This window comes from Ranitomeya variabilis, chromosome 7 (genome assembly GCF_051348905.1).
Source record: "Ranitomeya variabilis isolate aRanVar5 chromosome 7, aRanVar5.hap1, whole genome shotgun sequence".
NCBI lineage: Eukaryota > Metazoa > Chordata > Amphibia > Anura > Dendrobatidae > Ranitomeya > Ranitomeya variabilis.
The window spans coordinates 201298661-201319150 of record NC_135238.1 but is presented as its reverse complement, the minus strand read 5'-3'; the positions used below and the strand labels follow the sequence as shown (position 1 = coordinate 201319150).

The 20490-nt window shown below is 40.7% G+C and overlaps 1 protein-coding gene across 1 annotated transcript in view; it reads right to left on the bottom strand.

Moving 5' to 3' along the window:
- Positions 1–20490, bottom strand: part of CHN1 (chimerin 1) — a 124432-nt gene that overhangs the window by 90275 nt on the left and 13667 nt on the right. The window contains exons 3-4 of the mRNA XM_077272664.1: positions 13605–13643; positions 10584–10639 (exon numbers count right to left, since the gene is read on the bottom strand). Coding sequence (XP_077128779.1) covers positions 10584–10639; positions 13605–13643 — 95 coding nt within the window. The remainder of the gene's footprint in view (positions 1–10583; positions 10640–13604; positions 13644–20490) is intronic.

The following is a 20490-nucleotide window of genomic DNA, read 5'->3' as shown; positions in this document are numbered from 1 at the left end:
ATACACTCTCAAAGGAGGAGGAGGAACAAAAAAAAGGCGGAAAATTTCAAAATTCAAAAGGGAATATGGAAAAAATTCCACAAGATTTAATGGGGACATGAATCAAAGAACATAATTTAAACTTATCATTGAACTTCCAAAACAGAGGGACGTCCATGGAAAGGACAAGGAATTACAATCTGTAATGTAATATCCTATTCCAGCTGCGGTTTGTATACAGCACTTTGAAGATTTCGATATTTAGTGTTTACATCTGTGGGTGTTCAGTATACAAATGGTGAATGTAGGAAAACAGCTGCATTTATATTATCAGTACGGCAAAATATAAATATGAAGTATACACACATGGGTTCAACTAAATATACAGCAAATGGCAGCAGAAAGGGCATGTATGGAGCAAGAACATCAATCATGATGTCTACTGGCAGTAATACTAAGAAGCCCTGAAAGAGGTTGTCCAGTAATTACAGTTGGTACGGAAAGTATTGAGACCCCTTTACATTTTTCACTCTTTCATTGCAGCCATTTGGTAAATTCAAAAAAGTTCATTTTTTTCTTATTAATGTACATACACTCTGCACCCCATCTTGACTGAAAAAAAAAACAAAAATGAAGAAATTTTTGCACATTTATTAACAAAAAAAACCTGAAATATCACAAGCAGGTAAAAGGTCTGCAGTTGATTCCAGGTGTGGCATTTGCATTTGGAAACATGAGGTCAAAAGAGCTCTCAATGGAAGAGAAAGGAACCATCATTTGGCTAAAAAAAAGAAGAAATCCATCAGAGAGATAGCAGAAGTATTAGGAGTGGCCAAATCAACAGTTTGGCACAGTCTGCAAAAATAAGAGCGCACTAGTGAGTTTCGGAACTCAAAAAGGCCTGGACGTTCACGGAAGACAACAGTGGTGGATGATCACCGGATCCTTTCCATGGTGAATAAAAACCTTTCACACATCCACCCAAGTGAAGAACACTCTCCAGGAAGTCGGTGTTTCAGTTTTAAGTCTACCATAAAGAGAAGACTTCATGAGGGTAAATACAGAGAGCTTACCACAAGGCGCAAACCATTAATCAGCCTTAAAAATAGAAAGGCAAGATTAGAGTTTAACAAAAAAACATCCAAAGAAGCCGGTCCAGTCCGGGAAAAGCAAAACTCAGATCAACCTGTACCAGAATGATAGGAATAAGAAAGTATGGAGAAGGCTTGGAACGGCTCATGATCCACATCACAGCACACCCTCTGTGACACATGGTGGAGGCAGTGAGATGATGTGGGCATGCATGGCTTTCAATGTCACTAGGTCACTAGTGTTTATTGATGATATGATTGAAGACAGAAGCAGCACGATGGATTCTGTGTGTACAGGGCTATAATTTATACTCAGATTCATCCAAATGCAGCAAGGTTGATTGGGCGGCGCTTCACAGGACAGATGGACAATCACCCAAAACACACTGCGAACCCAACCTAAGAGATTTTTAAAGGCAAAAAAGAAGACTCGGTTATTGTCCAAATACTTCTGAACCTAAACACATGCTATCAGAGAGGATTTGGTTTATAACAGGATGCATTTATGTGATTATATTTTTGGCCCCATATCTTTTCCAAGATATTTTTGGACATGACGAGGCTGCGAACGCCTGTACCTAGTGCTACCTCAGCTGGGAGCAGGCTGAAGAGACCAGTCTGATGACAATTAAAAGGAAACTTCATTAACACACATCCATGATTAAAAACAGAACTTAAATCCCTGCAGAGTGTTCTTTATCACAGATCTGTGCTAATAATGAGCAATTATAATTGTAAATTGAGATTCCTGCCCTCTGATATACAGTACAGCTTTCTTCCTATGACCTTAACCCTCAAAAAAAATAATTTGGGTAGGAGCTCATTCTCAGTTTACATGGCAGATAATGGTCTAGATACACTTTAAAGCTGACCTACTGCCATCTTTCACAATACAAAAAATAGCCCTTAGGCCTGATGAGGCTGGTGTACTTTTTATTTATTTTTTAATCCATGCCTGATTGATAGCTCTTCAGGGACCTCAATCGAAAACTATCTAGCCAGATTGACAGCTTCTCAATGCCCCTCCTCCCTGCTGAGATCTCGCGCTGCTCTGTACAACTCACTATTATGCTACACTCATAAAATGATATTATATTATGCTACACTATTTAAAGTCATAAACTAGCTAAGGGATAGGCGATAATTGGGGATCGGTGGTGTTTTTACCACTAAGACCCCTACTAGCCTGAGTAGGGGTTTCTGAAATGAGCCGATGGAAGTGGGGATCAAAATAATGCTAGGTTATTTATACTCTGAACTCAGTGGTGAGGGGACATGATAGTAATGTGCCCAATTACAAGTTTTATTATCGAGCACCGATGCTTACACCCCCATTTAGTTAGATAATACGCAGCAGAAAGGCCAAGGTAAGAGAAGAACAAAAAGGTTCTGCACCATCAATCATAGAATACAATGGGGTGAAAGACGGAGAAGCGATGTTACCTTACAATGGAAAAAAAATGTGCATAATGTAATAAAGGTATAGCCATAACCGCACTGCACAGATTATACCTACACGATGATGGTCTCATCTCCCCCGCACCTCTAGTCGCTTAGCAACAAACCTTACAGATAAATCATGTTGAAAAAAATATGTCTCACAATGCTACCAGGTAGAAGGCATCACGTCTCCAAAAGTGAGCATGCAATGCATAATATGTGTGTGCTACTCTCAGATTTCCGTTTAGGATATTCCATGTTTAGCATATGCAGGGCATTGAATCTATTGGGGAAGGTGTTTTTACTCATTCAAGGCTTTTATAAAGGATAAAATATGTGTATTGCAATGAAAATATGTACGCTGGTGGCAAACATGTCAGTATCTGGAAGTCACTTCCTAAACATTGCAGTAGTAAAATTATCTTACAGTCATGGCCAAAAATTGAGAATGAGACAAATATTAATTTTTCCAAAGTTAACTGCTTCATTTTTTCTAATGGCAATTTGCATATACTCCTGAATGTCAGAGTGATCAGCTTAACAGCAATTACTGTACTTGCAAAGTCAATATTTGCCCAGAAAATGAACTTTAACCCCCAAAACACATTTCAACATCATTGCAGTCCTGCCTTAAAAGGAGCAGCTAACATCGTTTTAGTGATTGATCCAGTAACACAGGTGTGGGTGTTGATGAGGACAGGGCTGGCGATCAATCAGTCATGATTAAGTAAGAATGACATCACTGGACACTTTAAAAGGAGGCTGGTGCTTGGTATCATTGATTCTCTTCAGTTAACCATGGTTATCTCTAAAGAAACACGTGCAGCCATCATTGCACTGCACAAAAATGGCCTAACAGGGAAGAGTATCGCAGCTACAAAGATTGCACCTCAGTCAACAATCTATCGCATCATCAAGAACTTCAAGGAGAGAGCTTCCATTGTTGTCAAAAAGGCTCCAGGGAGCCCAAGAAAGACCAGCAAGCGCCAGGACCGTATCTTAAAACTGTTTCAGCTGCGGGATCGGACTACCAGCAGTGCGGAGCTTGCTCAGGAATGGCAGCAGGCTGGTGTGAGTGCTTCTGCACGCACTGTGAGGCGGAGACTCTTTGAGCAAGGCCTGGTTTCAAGGAGGGCAGCAAAGAAGCCACTTCTCTCCAGAAAAAACATCAGGGACCGACTGATATTCTGCAAAAGGTACAGGGAGTGGACTGCTGAGGACTGGGGCAAAGTCATTTTCTATGATGAATCCCCTTTTCTATTGTTTGGGACATCTGGAAAACAGCTTATTCGGAGAAGAAGAGGTGAGCGCTACCACCAGTCTTGTCTCATGCCAACTGTAAAGCATCCTGAAACCATTCATGTGTGGGGTTGCCTCTCAGCCAAGGGAATCGGCTCACTCACAGTCTTGCCTAAAAACACAGCCATGAATAAAGAATGGTACCAGAATGTCCTCCAAGAGCAACTTCTCCCAACCGTCCAAGAGCAGTTTGGCGCCCAACAATGCCTTTTCCAGCATGATGGAGCACCTTGCCATAAAGCAAAGGTGATAACTAAATGGCTCATGGAACAAAACATAGAGATTTTGGGTCCATGGCCTGGAAACTCCCCAGATCATAATCCCATTGAGAACTTGTGGTCAATCATCAAGAGACGGGTGGACAAACAAAAACCAACAAATTCAGGCAAAATGCAAGCATTGATTATGCAAGAATGGACTGCTATCAGTCAGGATTTGGTCCAGAAGTTGATTGAGAGCATGCCAGGGAGAATTGCAGAGGTCTTGAAGAAGAAGGGTCAACACTGCAAATATTGACTTGCTGCATTAACTCATTCTAACTGTCAATATAACCTATTGGTACTCATAATATGAATGCAATTATATTTCTGTATGTGATAAAAACATCAGACAAACACTAATAAAAACCAGAGGGCAGCAGATCATGTGAAAATATAATTTTGGTGTCATTCTCAAAAATTTTGGCCATGACTGTACATTATCATGTTGTAATTCTTCTTACCACCACTAGTGGGAGCTCACTGCTAATCAATTGTTTTAGAGTTCAATGAGGGCTGTAAGGCCATGTTCCTACAATGAGGTTTTGGTAAGTTTTTGATGCTGCACAGTTTAGTAGAATAGGTTGCTTGAATTTTTTTGTAACTATGCAGCGTAAAAAAACGCACCAAAAAGTCAGTGAGAATGCAGCCTAAAATTCCCTGTGCAGACTCCCTCTAGTAGCAGCCGCAAGAAGACAGTTGAAAAAAAAAGAAAAAAACAACAAAAAAAAAAATGTGATTGCTCTTAATCTGGCCTCATTCAGACATCAATTTCTCTCATACGAGTGGTATCTGTGTTTTTCACGGATAATACTAGTACCAATGATAGTCTAGTTTGATTGGCGAGTTTAAGTCAACGCTCGGATCAATATCAGATAAGTGTCTGATAGATAGAAATATCTGTCTAGCTGGAAAAAAAAAAGAAAAAAAGAAACCCTTCTAAAACTGTAAGATATATTTTTGGTGAAAGTTGTAAAGTCCCTTTATAATGGGGGAGAGGGGGGATAAAGAGTTTTCCCATTTTATATAGAGAAGACATATTGCTAGGAAACACCACCACTTTATGATGGATGGGGCTGAAGTTTTGGAGCTCTGCCAATTCTGAGAATGGAGGGGTTACAGACCTGAATTCGTGGTGGGGCCCCCTGCCTTGTACAGTGGCCCCTCTTGACCACCCATCTTGGCAGGGAACAGCAACGGGATTCAATTCCCTCGAATGGGGGGTCGCACTGCACGTCCCTCTGCAGCGGGGGCCAAGGTAAGTAGTGCAGGGCAAAACAGTAAAGGAGGCACAGTGCTACACCAGCGCTGCGAAGAACGACGAGGGTCCCAGAGATCAAACCCCCACTGATCATAAAATATTACTAAATCTTAAAATTTGCCATCACTTTATGAACAAAATATTACATCCTGGAGGAAGCAAATAGGGTCTCTTGCCACATATTGGAAGTAGAATCATAGAAGTCAATGTCGGCCCTTTTATAGAGCCTAGCCACATGGCTAACTCTTATAACTGGCACTAGACCCTCGGAGAAGAGGCTATTAGCATACCCGTTTCCCAGGGAGCATTGCTTGGCCAACAAATCTCCTAAGGCCGTCTCTATAAGGAGAAACTTTACCCCTTAGATAATTTATAAGATGGAAATATAACTTTTATTGTAGCTGCCAACATAGGAGTTTCCTCTAAAAATTAGTAATGATCACCCTCCTTATAGCGCCGTGATTGCAAAATAATGGGAGGAATACGTGGCTCTTCCAAAGAAATTCTGAGAAATGTCTTCAGGAAAAGATCTAAGACAATAACCAGATTATTGGACTAATTCTAATAAGAAAAGCACAATTTATTTAGATTTGTAATGTCACTGCGGTTCAATACAATAGTCTTTTGAAGTACAAGCCTTATATGACAGTCTCGTTTATACTGGTTAGGGCCTTTTTAATATAGTAGGTTTTTTTTTTTGTTAAACTGAAAAAGCGCAAAGAGGTATAAACTATACCATGAAATCACGGGTTCTCTCTCTGAAACCTACTGATTGATATTGGGAAAACCACAACTTAGTTCCATGACCCCAAAATTTCAGTCTATGCTGCCACCTACTGGTAGTTACTGTGAATAATAAAGTGCAGCTAAAACTCCGAACTTTCTGTTTTATTCACCAGTCGTCGCCATGTATGAACAGTAATCTTTTGCTCACAATGGTCCCCATTGCAGTAGCAGAACTGCCCATTAAGGACCTGGAACAACAAAACTAAAAACAATTCAGAAACACTTTCCACTACTAAAAGTATCCAGTAAGGTATCACTATTGAGAGGCTTTTTTCCAAAAAGGAGGTATGAAAAATAAAAATACACAAAAAAAGGCAACTTGGCTGAACTCCCATTTTCAGCAGAATCAAACTGGTTTCACACATCTGTGTTTTTGACTATCATAGACGCATTGGCTGGCAGCTGGTCTGCTTCCCCAAACTGGATAACCTAAAGCTTCATTCACACTTTGTATTGGATCAACACAAAAAAAAGAAAAAAGACAAATTGGACATCAATTCACACAAAACCTCAAAAATGGGCTGGACAAAATTGTTGCCAACTTTACAAAATTGCGGGTAAACAACTTTGCTTCAAGCATTTGATGCTCATTCAAACTCACCTGTGGCAAATAACAGGTGTGTACAATATGAAAGTCACACCTGAAGAGAACTGTCTGAGGACTTGAGAACCAAAATTGTTGAAAAATATCAACAATCTCAAGGTTACAAGTCCATCTCCAGAGATCTTGATGTTCCTTTGTGCACAGCGCACAGCATGATCAAAAAGTTTTCAACACCCATGGCACTGTAGCTAGTCTCTATGAAAATGGACAGTAGAAAAAAAAAATACAAAAAGTTGCAACGCAAGATAGTACGGATGGTGGATAAGCAGCCCCAATCAAGTTCCAAAGAAATTCAAGCGGTCATGGATGCTCAGTGTGCATCAGTGTCAGCTCAAACTATTCATCAAAATTTGAATTAAATTAAATGCTATGGCAGGAGACCCAGGAGGACTCCAATGATGACACAGAGACATAAAAAAGCTAGACTGCAGTTTGCCAAAATGTACGTGACCAAGCCAAAATCCTTCCGCAAAAGTGTCTTGTGGACAGATGAGACCAAAATAGAGCTTTTTGGTAAAGCACATCAATCTAATGTTCACTGAAAACAGAAAGAGGATTATAACCAAAAGAACACTGCACCTACAGTCAAATATGGTGGAGGTTCAAAGATGTTTTGGAGTGGTTTTGATTACTTTGGCACTTAGTGCCTTGACTATGTGAAAATCATCATGGAATCTGAAGATTACCAAAAGGTTTAGGGTCACAATGCAGTGTCAAAAATCTGGTTTGCGTCTTAGGTCATGGTTCTTCCAGCAGGACAATGACCTCAAACATACCTCAAGAAGCACCCAAAAATTGATGGAAACAAAGGGCTGGAGAGTTCTGAAGTGGCAGCAATGAGTCCGGATCTAAATCCCATTGAACACCTGTGGAGAGATCTTAAACTTGCTGTTGGGAGAAGGCGCCTTCAAATATCAGAGACCTGGAGCAGTTTGCAAAAGAAGAGTGGTGCAAAACTCCAGGTGAGAGGTGTAAGAAGCTTGTTGATGGTTATACTGATTGACTGCAGTTATTTGTTCCAAATGGTGTGCAGTAAAATATTAAGTTGAGGGTGCCAACAATTTTGTCCGACTCACTTTGGGGGTTTTGTGTGAAATGATGTCCAATTTGCCTTTTTTTCCCCTTTTTTGTGTTGTTCCAATACACACAAAGGAAACAAACCTGTGTATAACAAAACATGTAATTGCAATAATTGTTGGGGAGAAATACTCCATTTTCATGAACAATTTCGAGCGTGCCAAATCTACCGGCCATGATCGTATATATTTCTCCTCCTTCTCCATTCTGGCAAAGAAGTCTGTGAAAAATCATACCGCAGTGGGATGACATCCAAGTGTGGTACAATTTTTTTTTTTTACGGACTCGCTTGCATTGACGATTTTGATCTGACTCAGATCAAGATCATAAGAACCCGGCACTCAACTTAAGTATATGTGAAGCACACAAATTTATTCGTAGCACCTAAAAACGTTTCGGCCATAGCAGTCAGTTACGTACTGACGTAGTGGAGTGAAAGTAGGTTGTAAGTCCGTTACTGTGCAATCTGCTTAATCAAATACAGTGGGGCAAAAAAGTATTTAGTCAGTCAGCAATAGTGCAAGTTCCACCACTTAAAAAGATGAGAGGCGTCTGTAATTTACATCATAGGTAGACCTCAACTATGGGAGACAAACTGAGAAAAAAAAATCCAGAAAATCACATTGTCTGTTTTTTTATCATTTTATTTGCATTTTATGGTGGAAAATAAGTATTTGGTCAGAAACAAACAATCAAGATTTCTGGCTCTCACAGACCTGTAAAGACCTGTAACTTCTTCTTTAAGAGTCTCCTCTTTCCTCCCCTCATTACCTGTAGTAATGGCACCTGTTTAAACTTGTTATCAGTATAAAAAGACACCTGTGCACACCCTCAAACAGTCTGACTCCAAACTCCACTATGGTGAAGACCAAAGAGCTGTCAAAGGACACCAGAAACAAAATTGTAGCCCTGCACCAGGCTGGGAAGACTGAATCTGCAATAGCCAACCAGCTTGGAGTGAAGAAATCAACAGTGGGAGCAATAATTAGAAAATGGAAGACATACAAGACCACTGATAATCTCCCTCGATCTGGGGCTCCACGCAAAATCCCACCCCGTGGGGTCAGAATGATCACAAGAACGGTGAGCAAAAATCCCAGAACCACGCGGGGGGACCTAGTGAATGAACTGCAGAGAGCTGGGACCAATGTAACAAGGCCTACCATAAGTAACACACTACGCCACCATGGACTCAGATCCTGCAGTGCCAGACGTGTCCCACTGCTTAAGCCAGTACATGTCCGGGCCCGTCTGAAGTTTGCTAGAGAGCATTTGGATGATCCAGAGGAGTTTTGGGAGAATGTCCTATGGTCTGATGAAACCAAACTGGAACTGTTTGGTAGAAACACAACTTGTCGTGTTTGGAGGAAAAAGAATACTGAGTTGCATGCATCAAACACCATACCTACTGTAAAGCATGGTGGTGGAAACATCATGCTTTGGGGCTGTTTCTCTGCAAAGGGGCCAGGACGACTGATCCGGGTACATGAAAGAATGAATGGGGCCATGTATCGTGAGATTTTAAGTGCAAACCTCCTTCCATCAGCAAGGGCATTGAAGATGAAACGTGGCTGGGTCTTTCAACATGACAATGATCCAAAGCACACCCCCAGGGCAACGAAGGAGTGGCTTCGTAAGAAGCATTTCAAGGTCCTGGAGTGGCCTAGCCAGTCTCCAGATCTCAACCCTATAGAAAACCTTTGGAGGGAGTTGAAAGTCCGTGTTGCCAAGCGAAAAGCCAAAAACATCACTGCTCTAGAGGAGATCTGCATGGAGGAATGGGCCAACATACCAACAACAGTGTGTGGCAACCTTGTGAAGACTTACAGAAAACGTTTGACCTCTGTCATTGCCAACAAAGGATAGATTACAAAGTATTGAGATGAAATTTTGTTTCTGACCAAATACTTATTTTCCACCATAAAATGCAAATAAAATGATAAAAAAACAGACAGACAATGTGATTTTCTGGATTTTTTTGTCTCAGTTTGTCTCCCATAGTTGAGGTCTACCTATGATGTAAATTACAGACGCCTCCCATCTTTAAGTGGTGGAACTTGCACTATTGCTGACTGACTAAATACTTTTTTGCCCCACTGTATATATGGCCATCAAGCCGCATAAGGGGAGATCCGTGCTTCTAGATGGGAGACAGTGCCCAAGTATAGACGCGGAGTCCACTGCTAGTCTGTGAGGATGGTGTGGGAACCTACCCGTGCACCTCCTCCAGTAGTGCTCACGTCCTGTCTATTCAGATCAAGATCAGACATGTCGCCACGATTTTAAGCTTGGCCTGTGAAAACTCACCTACATGTTGCATGGCCCCATAGACTATCACAGCCATGAGCGCTATCAGCTAAAACCACATATAACACGTGTACATGAACATCGGACGTCTGAATGAGGCCTCATAAGCATACAATAGAGCTGTCAAGTTTGGGGTAAAAGACAGTGCATTCGATCTATACTCGCAACACAAGACATGTATGTGTGAAACTGGCCTAACTTGTGTGGGGGTGTCCCAAGAGTCGATATTAGGGGAAAGAAGGATTGGGCATGTTGGATTTTAAGCCCTCATTCTCAACCCTTTGTTCCGGAGGCAGATAAGCCAACAGTGGTATTCGCCCCCTCTATTGAAAACACATGCACGTTCGGTCCAACTGGGTGTGCATATGTATGAGCGGGTCATGAGGAATAACAGGAAAAGTACTTAGCAGCCGAGTGAACTAAATAGAATAATTTTATTCTGCACCCATTGCTTACAATAAGAAGACGCCCTGGGCACTCACCTCCCGTGTGCAGGTGATCCTTCTGGGGTGAGGAGCTTCCTGCTGCAGCTGATATACTAAGAAGAACAACACAGTAATTACACTTTATATACTGAAGCTCCATAACCTGATTAATGCAGCAGACTGCTCCCATCTGACGGTTTAAGAGTTTGCACTGATAGGAGCCACTTTTTTTGCAGACCACGCGAAGCATGGATAGAACATGCATGTGAATGGGGCCTTAGACAACATCACATAGCCGCAGTGACCACTGCTGGAGTATACGTTCATGAACGCTGTGCTGACCGGTCTGTTACAGAATCAATAAATAATTTCACAAAGAAATAATCCTGTAAGATCCTGATCCTTCCAAGCATTGTGCCATTCCTATGTTATTCCCCCTGGACAAGTATGAATTGAGCTGGCTATGCAGCGTGCAACGGATGCGTCGTGATTTGGAGGCCCGTCATGAAAAAAAACGTTCAATGTAACGTTTTTTCGTCCGTCGAAACCGCCATTTCCAACCGCGCATGCGTGTCCGGATCTCCGCCCCCTCCTCCCCGGAACTCACAATGGGCAGCGGATGCGTCTGAAAACTGCACCCGCTGCCCACATTGTAATTGTGCACAACGTCCGTCGGTACGTCGGGCCGACGGTTTGCGACGGCCCCGTACCGACGGAAGTGTGAAAGAGGCCTTAGAAGGATTCAGCTAATCAGTTTTTAATCATGTGACAAACCTAATGGAAAGGAGAAGAATTATCTGGGTAGAAAGGCAAAATGAGCAATTTTAAGTGCACAGTGCTATATAATATGATGACTGCAATTTATTGAGAAGGTAAGAACTTTGATGGCAGGGCTTCTTTAAGTCACTTTTTTTGTCTGGTAGTATTGAGTTTTTTTTGCAACAAATTCTTGAAAAGGGTAAATGTGGGTCATGAGTTGAGAAAAATGAAAAGTACCCTTTATTTTTGTTTTTAACCTTTATTGCAACTTTTAAGCACAAAAAGTTGCAGATTTTACTAAACTTTTGCAAATTTTGCAGGGGGTGGGGAATTCAGGTATACATAAAAATCACCCGAGAGGTTGATGGGTGGAGGAAATATTGGAGTGCATCTGCACCAAAAATTAGAGGGTTTTTTTTTATATCGCAATTAATGAATCAGCTGCAAATGTTTAGAAAAAGAAATTTAGAGTAAAAAAAATTACAGCAAATTTAAAGAAGTTGGTGCAAATCAAAAACTGATGAAAAACATCAAAAAAGTAAAAAAAAAAAAAAATGCAAATGAAAAAAAAATTATTGGGCCCAAACATTTTTAATGCCAGAGGTTCTACTAGTTACGGTAATTAGTTTTTAAAAATGTAATGCCGAAATGTATCCCCCATTATTATAAGAGAAATGATGGATCTTTTGTAGTGATGAGCGAACATGCTGGGATAAGGTGTTATCTCAGCATGCTCGGGTGCTAACAGGGTCTTTGGCGTGCTTGAAAAATATGTTAGAATCCCTGTGGATGCATGTCTCACGGGAACTGCCTTTCTGTTAGGCAATCGAACAGCTGTGAGACATACAGGCGCGGAGACTCAAACATATTTTTCGAGAACGCCGAAGACACTGTTAGCACCCGAGCATGCTCAGATAACACCTTACCGGAGCATGTTCGCTCATCATCATTAATCTTTAGTGCTAAAGCTCCACAGAAAAAATCTAATCAACTTTCCACCTTCTTATAAAGTATTATGAGCCAGGAAGGGTGTTGTCCCTTATATTTATGGTCCATTTATTCCATGAAACCCTTTGGTGGCGTTCATCCCTGCGATAATACAGAGACATCATGGTCATCACATCGGTGTTTTTCTTGCTGCTTATAATAGCAGCTTCCACTCAATTATTTCCTTCCTGTTTCATACAAATTTCCTGGTTATAGATTACAAAAAATGTTGTCTCAATTCCTGTTAAAAATGCCCAAGGCATCCATGGAAAGTAAAGAGCGTACGAGGCAGTGAACACACGCCATGACTATTATAGCTCTAAAGTATGGGGCCAAATAATTTCCTAATATACTGTGATGGTGGTTGGAGCGCTGTTTCTTTTCTTCCTACGTATCTTCTCTGCAGATATACGGATGAATAAAATTATTGATTAACTTCTAGTAACTGTTTATGGGAAGGAAAACAATAGCAATTCCCCCGCTTTCTTCTACGCAATATAATGACATTTTACCTTTATTCGGTGGGTTAATTACAATTATAGTAATAGCAAATTTATGTGTTTTTTTTAAATCTTTTACTTCTTTTGAACATATATGCATATGGGAAAATATAATTTGTTTATATGTCGCCATAATTTCAGAGCCATACATTTTTTTGTGAGGACTTTGTGGGTTGGGTGGGGGAACAATCAGAATTTTCCTTACTGCCATTGTGGGACATGCAAAATATAAAACAGAGCAATTCTGAAAACTTTTTTTTTTGCTATAGTTTCATTAGTTTTGCACAGAAAAGTACATAGTAAAGAAAATTATTTAGATTTTTGATCACGTATTCAAAGTGGTAATGCAAAATATGCCTTGTTTGTACTTTTGTTTTGCCTATAAGGAATATTTATTAAAACTGCAATTTGTGCGTTTTAGTCTTCATTTTTTTGTACAGTTACAGCTTCTACTTTCAATATTTATTGGTCCCAAAAGGGGACTTCACCATGAGATCGTTCCATCACTAACATAAAACACCCCAATGTTACATTAACAGGTGGTCTATTAAATTCTGCCTTGTGGACCTCAGGTGTAACCACCTCCAATGGATGGCACAAGTGAAATATTAGCTCTCTCTCACATGGAGGCAAAAGCTTGGCATATCACTTCGTAGAAAGTGGAATATGTAGAGATCTCCTGCTTGCCCGGGAATACAACCTAATGGCAGCAGCTCCGATGCACTGATCAGCCGTCACTTAGGCAGCATGTTCTATCCAGTGTGTGCCAATATGTGCTTTCCTGACGCAGTATCTCGGATAGGAGTAGTTGACCATATTGTAGTATACTTACAGTAAGATTTCCACACAGGAGGCCTGTACTCATCATTATCTGAAAGAAAAGAAGACAATTACAGGCTACAATAGCAAGCACATTTACAGCATAAAGTACATCTGTACATGTATTACAGCAGGCGCATGCTATAAAGCTGGAGCAAGTGAGAGCATATCGCTAGCGTATGACGTAACTTGCTGATCTTGGGTCTCACCTTCTCTGAGAAGAAAATATATATATATATATATATATATATATACATACATATATATATATATATATATATATATATATATATATATATATATATATATATATATATATATATATATATATATATATATATATATATATATATATATATATATATATATATAAACACACACACATCATCTGGGACATGGGACTTGTATTACAACTTGTCCTCTTAATATATTGCAGTCGTCATTTTATACAGCACGGTGTACTTGCAATTGCTCATGTTGCCTTTCTACTCAGCTAATTCTTCTCTTTTCCATTAGGCTATGTGCACACGTCAGGATTCCGTGCAGAAATTTCCTGAAGAAAACAGGACATTTTCTGCAAGGAATCCACATGCGGTTTTTTTGCTGATTTTTTTGCATTTTTTTTCCGGAGGTCCCCAATGCAATAATATAGTGGGAAATCTGCAAAAAAATCCGCAAAATTAATGAACATGCTGCGTTTTTTACCGCGATGAGGTTTTTTTCGCGGAAAAAAATGCAACATTTGCACAAAAATTGCGGAATGCATTATAAATGATGGGATGCATTTGTATGCGTTTTTATAGCGAAAAAACGGAAAAATGCAAAAAATCCGGAACGTGTGCACACAGCCTTAGGCATATGACTATGTAGAAACAGGAAGTCTATTCCCTGTATGAGTCATAAGTCACTACAAAGTCCCTGGCAGGGGAAGGAGGGAGCAGCTGGGTCAGGAGCTGAAGAAGGTGATGATTCATGCAGGGAAAAGAGACTTTATGTTTCTACATTGAGCAGAGAAAAGAAAATTTATCTGGGTAGAAAGGCAAATTGATCAATTGCTTACAGTGCTATATAATATGATGACTGCAATAGGGCAAATCCACTGGTGTCATGCTGATTGACACCCGGCTTCTTCCAATGAGTCAGTGGGGAACCGGCTGTCAATCAGCATGAGACAAGTAGTCCCGCCCTTTCAACAGGAAAAGAAATAGACGCTCTGTTGACGCAACGTCTGTGCCAGCGGATTATGGAAGCGTGCACAACATGCAGGTAGGTAGCAACTATCTGAGGATATCCCCTTTAATGATCATTCTATGTGCATGTAACTCGGGGCAACCTGTTTGAAAAGGCGATCAAACAACCACTGATCGGCTTGCATTGAGCAGGTCGGGGGTTATTTTACAGCCATGTTCGGCAGGTGTTATTGCACCTTTAATTTTGAAGTTTGGATCAGTAACTTAATTCCTGGAAATATATGTGTGTAGTACATTTTTAAGAAGCACTGCCATCAAAGTTTGTATCCTCGTATATTAACAGAGCGGCTGATTCTTTTCCTGCTGACAGGGCGGGACTATTGGTGTCATGCTGATTGACAGCCAGTTCTCCACTGCCTAATTGGAGAAAGCTGGCTGTCAATCAGCATGACACCAGTAGATCTGCCTGTCAACAGGAATAGAAACCGCTGCTTTGTATATCCTCTTACTATATTACAGTAATTATATTATATAGCAATGTGTACTTACAATTGCTCATTTTGCCTTTCTACCCAGCTAATTCTTCTTTTTTCCATTAGGTCTATGAAAACACGTGATTAATAAGTGACTAGCTGAATCCTTCTAAGCTCTATGTAGAAAAAGGAGATTGATTTTCTCTGCTTGAGTCATCACTGCAAAATTCCCTGGTGGGGGGGATGAGGGAGCAGCTGGGTCAGGAGTTGAAGAGGGCGATGACTCATGCGTGAAAGAGAGACTTACTGTTTCTAAATAGCGCAGGAAAAAATGAGAAGAATTATCAGGGTAGAAAGGCAAAATGAGCAATTGTAAGTACACAGTGCTATACAATATGATGACTGAAATGTACTAAAAGGATATAGACTTTGATGTGATGAGGAGTGCTGCTTTAAATGTCCAATTTAAAAGTGGTAAGAAAAGTAAAGCAGTGAATGTAAAAGCATAGGAGAAAGGAGATCTATTTTAAAGGTAAAATATGGGTGCAGGAAGAGACCTTCACATTACACATTTATAAAAGCATGAGTACATGGAAGATTATATACTGGTTCTAGAAAAATTATTATCTATGAGAATAGGGATACAAACAACATCCTGCAGCTTTTGGCCGCCATCCACCAAGTGAAATACAGATCACAGTCTTCTCTTTATGGCAGTGCCTTTATGAAATTGGGCTTTAATTAAATCTGGTCACAATGGCAGAGGAGAAGATCGAAACATGAAAACGGGATTAACATCACTTACACCATGTAATACTCTCTGCGAGAAACACACCAATGATCCGTCCATGGGTAAGCGGGCGCAAAGACCTTATGAAAGCAGCATAATGGTTGATTAACCCACAAGGCAGGACTATTCAATAGCTGTGACGTCGTACAACCCTCCTATATAGAGATCAACTCTAATGACTGGTGAATTAGGGGGCACTAGTGCAGCCACTAAATGTGGCCCCCAAAGTGCACGGTGCGTAGCATGTAGTTCCTGGTTGATTGTCACCTTAAATATATTACTACACGGCTGCTGTGGTTGGAATACTGTGTTTAATGTAATATACCATTATTATCAAAAATTGCCCCCTTAACCAGGGAAATTTGCAGCATTTTCTCTCAGCTTTTCAGAGGGAACCTGTCATTGTGGCAACCCCTTTTTCTTTAAGTAAGGTCGTCCTACTGTCAGTCAGTGGACTGGACGACTTCATTGCAAAAAGTGGTTGTCACTCTTAACGACTGAGTTAAATGTTGCAGCCAGCCATATAGTCATGGCCGAAAGTGTTGGCACCCATGAAATTGATCTGGAAAATGAATATTTTTTTTTTCCCATAAAATTATTGAAATTATTTTTGTTTTGTTATACATATGTTTACTTCCTTTGTGTATACTGGAAAAGCACAAAAATAGGGGAAAAAAGGCAAATTTAACATAATTTAACACTAAACCCCAAAAATGGATCGGACAAAATTGTTGGCACACTCAACTTAATATTTGGTTGCACACCGTTTAGAATAAATGACTGGAATCAATTGCTTCTTATAACCATCAACGAGCTTCTTACACCTCTCAGCTGGAGTTTTGGACCACTCTTCTTTAGTAAACTGCGCAAGATCTCTCATATTTGAAGGCGTTTTCTCCCAACAGCAATTTTAAGATCTCTCAACAGGTGATCAATGGTACTTAGATCCATAATCATTGCTGCCACTTCAGAACTTTCCAGTGCTTTGTTCCCATTCATTTCTGGGGGTCTCTTGAAGTATGTTTGGGGTTATAGTCCTGCTTGAAGACCCATGATCGAGGACATAAAACCAGCTTTCTGACACTGGGAACTATATTGCGACCCCAAATCCTTTGGAAATCTTCAGATTTCATGATGCCTTGCACACAGTCAAGGCACCCAGTGCCAGAGGCAGCAAAGCAACTCAAACATCTTTGAACCTCCACCATATTTGAATGTAGGTATTGTGTTCTTTTCTTTCTTGGCCTCATTCCATTTTCAATAAACGGTGGAACTATGTGCTTTACTAAAAAACTCTAATTTAGTCTCATCTGTCCACAAGACACTTTTCCAGAAGGATTTTGACTTACTCATGTGCATTTTTGCAAACTGCAGTCTAGCTTTTTGATGTCCTCCTGGGTCTCCTGTCATAGCATTTCATTAAAATGTTGATGGGTAGATCGCGCTGACACTGATACACTCTGAGCCTGCAGGACAGCTTGAATTTCCTTGGAACTTGATTGGGGCTGCCTATCCTCCATCAGGACTATCCTGAATTGCAACCTTTCATCAACTTTTCTTTGCCGTCTATGGCCGGGTATATTAGCTACAGTGCCATGGGTTGTAAACTTATTTATTATGTTGGGCACTGTAGACAAAGGAACATGAAGATCTCTGGAGATGGAGATCATTGAGATTGTTGATATTTTTCAACAATTTTTATTCTCAAGTCCTCCTCAGACAGTTCTTTTCTCCTCTTTCCGTTCTCCATGCTTAATATGGCACACACAGATACACAATGCAAAGACTGAGTCAACTTCCCACCTTTTTATCTGGTTTCGAGTGTGATTTTCATATTGCCCACACCTGTTACTTTTCACAGGCAAGTGTGAATGAGCAGTACATGCTTGAAACAAAGTTGTCTACCCATAATTTTGGAAAGGAAGCAACAATTTTGTCCTGCCCGTTTTTGGAGTTTTGCGTGAAATTATGTCCAATTTGCTTTTTTCTGTTTTCTTTGTGTTGCTCAAATACAAAGAAAGGAAATAAACACGTGTATAACAAAACATGTCTAATTGCAATAATTTTCTGGAACAATTTCAAGAGTACCAACGCTTTCGGCCATGAAAGTATTTCCCCCACGGCAGCCATTTAAGTGATGCAGATAATTGGGTGAAGTCTTTGGCTCATATAATGACACCTACTTCTACAACGTCAAGTTTTAATAAGGAAACTTTCTGAGTGGCACAACCCAAAAGGACCTGTTGACTTCCCTCATCCTTTTATTTATGTCTATAGTTTGTCAATTTTTTTTTTCATAAAATTCCAAGATTAATAACAAAGAATTGGCACAAAGCAAAACTATACAAGGCCCTACACACATAATACTACAGTCGACCGACCAGCCGATATTGGTGGGATCAACTGACAGGCTAAAGTGTATGGGGGCCTCCTGGCTCTCCAATAACATGATGATGTCAGGGGAAAGGAAGGGTCCGGCCATTGCATTTCCAATTATTCCTTTGGCAGCGGCTTATCTTCCACAGGACAAGAGGACTGTCAGCTGCTCTCTCGTACCTAACACAGGAGCACTAGGCCTACCTGGGTGCCCTTGTGTATGGAGGGGCGTCAGTAGATATAGCAGTGATAGTCATCTAATGTGAATGGGTGGCTTAAGGCAAAATGATCTACTATATAGTAAATGTAATAATTTCCTAAATCAGATGGTTCAGGAATGTTGCAGAGGCAGAAGATGGGCATGGTGGAGCAAAAAAGCCACGTACATTAGATTAAAGTTGGCTGACCGGCCTTTTTCAGCAGACCTAATGTGTATGGAGGTCACCAAATTCTTCCTGGACAGTTAATACTGGGGGAGAGGAAGAATAAGTATTCTAATGCCCTATAAGTAATTACCCAAGGGGTCTGTCAGCGGTTTAGAGCTCCATACACAAAAGGTAGCTGCCGGCGGCTATATCTCCTGACTTCTCCATACACAGGAGAGCTCGCTTTACCGAGAGCTTCTCTGTTCTCTACGAGAGTCGATGCCAGACCCCTCTATTGGTGACTTCTCGCTGAGAACAAAACTGTCCAAAATCGGACATGTCACATTCTTATCTCAGGATCGTGGGAAACCTCCATACACAGACTGTCGACCGAGCAGTGGTGAGTCTGGCCAATTTTAGTCCAATGTGAATGGGGGCCTTTAATTCCCTTTCCCAAAAGTGGGTTCAGCCACCAGCTATCTATGTGTACGTGCACCCTGAAGGGGTATTCCACCTTTTTATTAAAAAGAGTACCGTATATACTCGAGTATAAGCCGACCCGAGCATAAGCCGAGGCACCTAAATTTACCAAGAAAAAATGAGAACACTTACTGACTTGAGTATAAGCCGGGTATGCATTGTCCCCTCATCCCTATCCTGGTATGCATGGCTCCCCCTCCCTGCCCTTGTATGCATGGCTCCCCAACCCTGTCCTTGTATGCATGGCTCCTTATACACGTTCTTGTGTGCATGGCTTCTTATCCCCCTATTCATGTATGCATGGTTCCTATAAAAAAAAACAAAAAAACCCGCACCCTACTTACAGTACCTTCCCTGCGTGCCCTCGCTGCATCTAGTTTCGGCGCCAGCAGCTCTTCCTGCCGTGCGATCATGTGTCACTGCTCATTAAGGTAATGAATATTCACTCCACGCCTATAGGAGTGGAGAGATGTGTATATACATTACCTTAGCAAGCGGGGGACACGTGATCGCTCGGCCCAGAAGAGCTGCTGGCGCCAGCCGGAACAAGATGCAGAAAGGGCGCACAGGAAAAGGTATGTACGATGTGTGCTGGAAGCCGGCGGCTGTAACTGCACGCTATAAGAGAAATGAATATTCACTGCCAGCACAGTGAATATTCATTTCTCTTTAGCAGCGGGAAAAGGCTTTAGCCGCAGCCGCCGGCTCCTGCCTCTGTGACAATGACTCGTGTATAAGCCGAGGGGGGCGTTTTCAGCACAAAAAAAAGTGCTGATAAACTCTACTTATACACGAGTGTATACGGTAAAAAAAAAATTGTGCTCTTTATTTAACTATCTTCCAGGTGTTGTAAAGATATTTTATTTATTTAATTACAAAGATAGATAAAATAAAATAAGGTGCAGAAGGAACAAATAACCAGGGGAAAGGAAGGACGTACAATTCAAGGGACAGGTTAAAATACAATACTAAAAATAATAGCAGCTGAAATTGTGAACGTGTCAATGTGCTATGATTCCAAAACGACAAAATTAATAATAAGTGCAAAATACAGGCCCATCAAAGGAACAGGTACAATATATGGCACAAAAATACAATGGAAAGAAAGGGTATACATAAAGTGCCTAGTGCATGTGATGTCACTTTAATCCACTGGTGATTACTATAGTATATGCCAAACAAAAAGTGCCAAAAACATGACATGCTGTACCTGATAAAGGAGAGG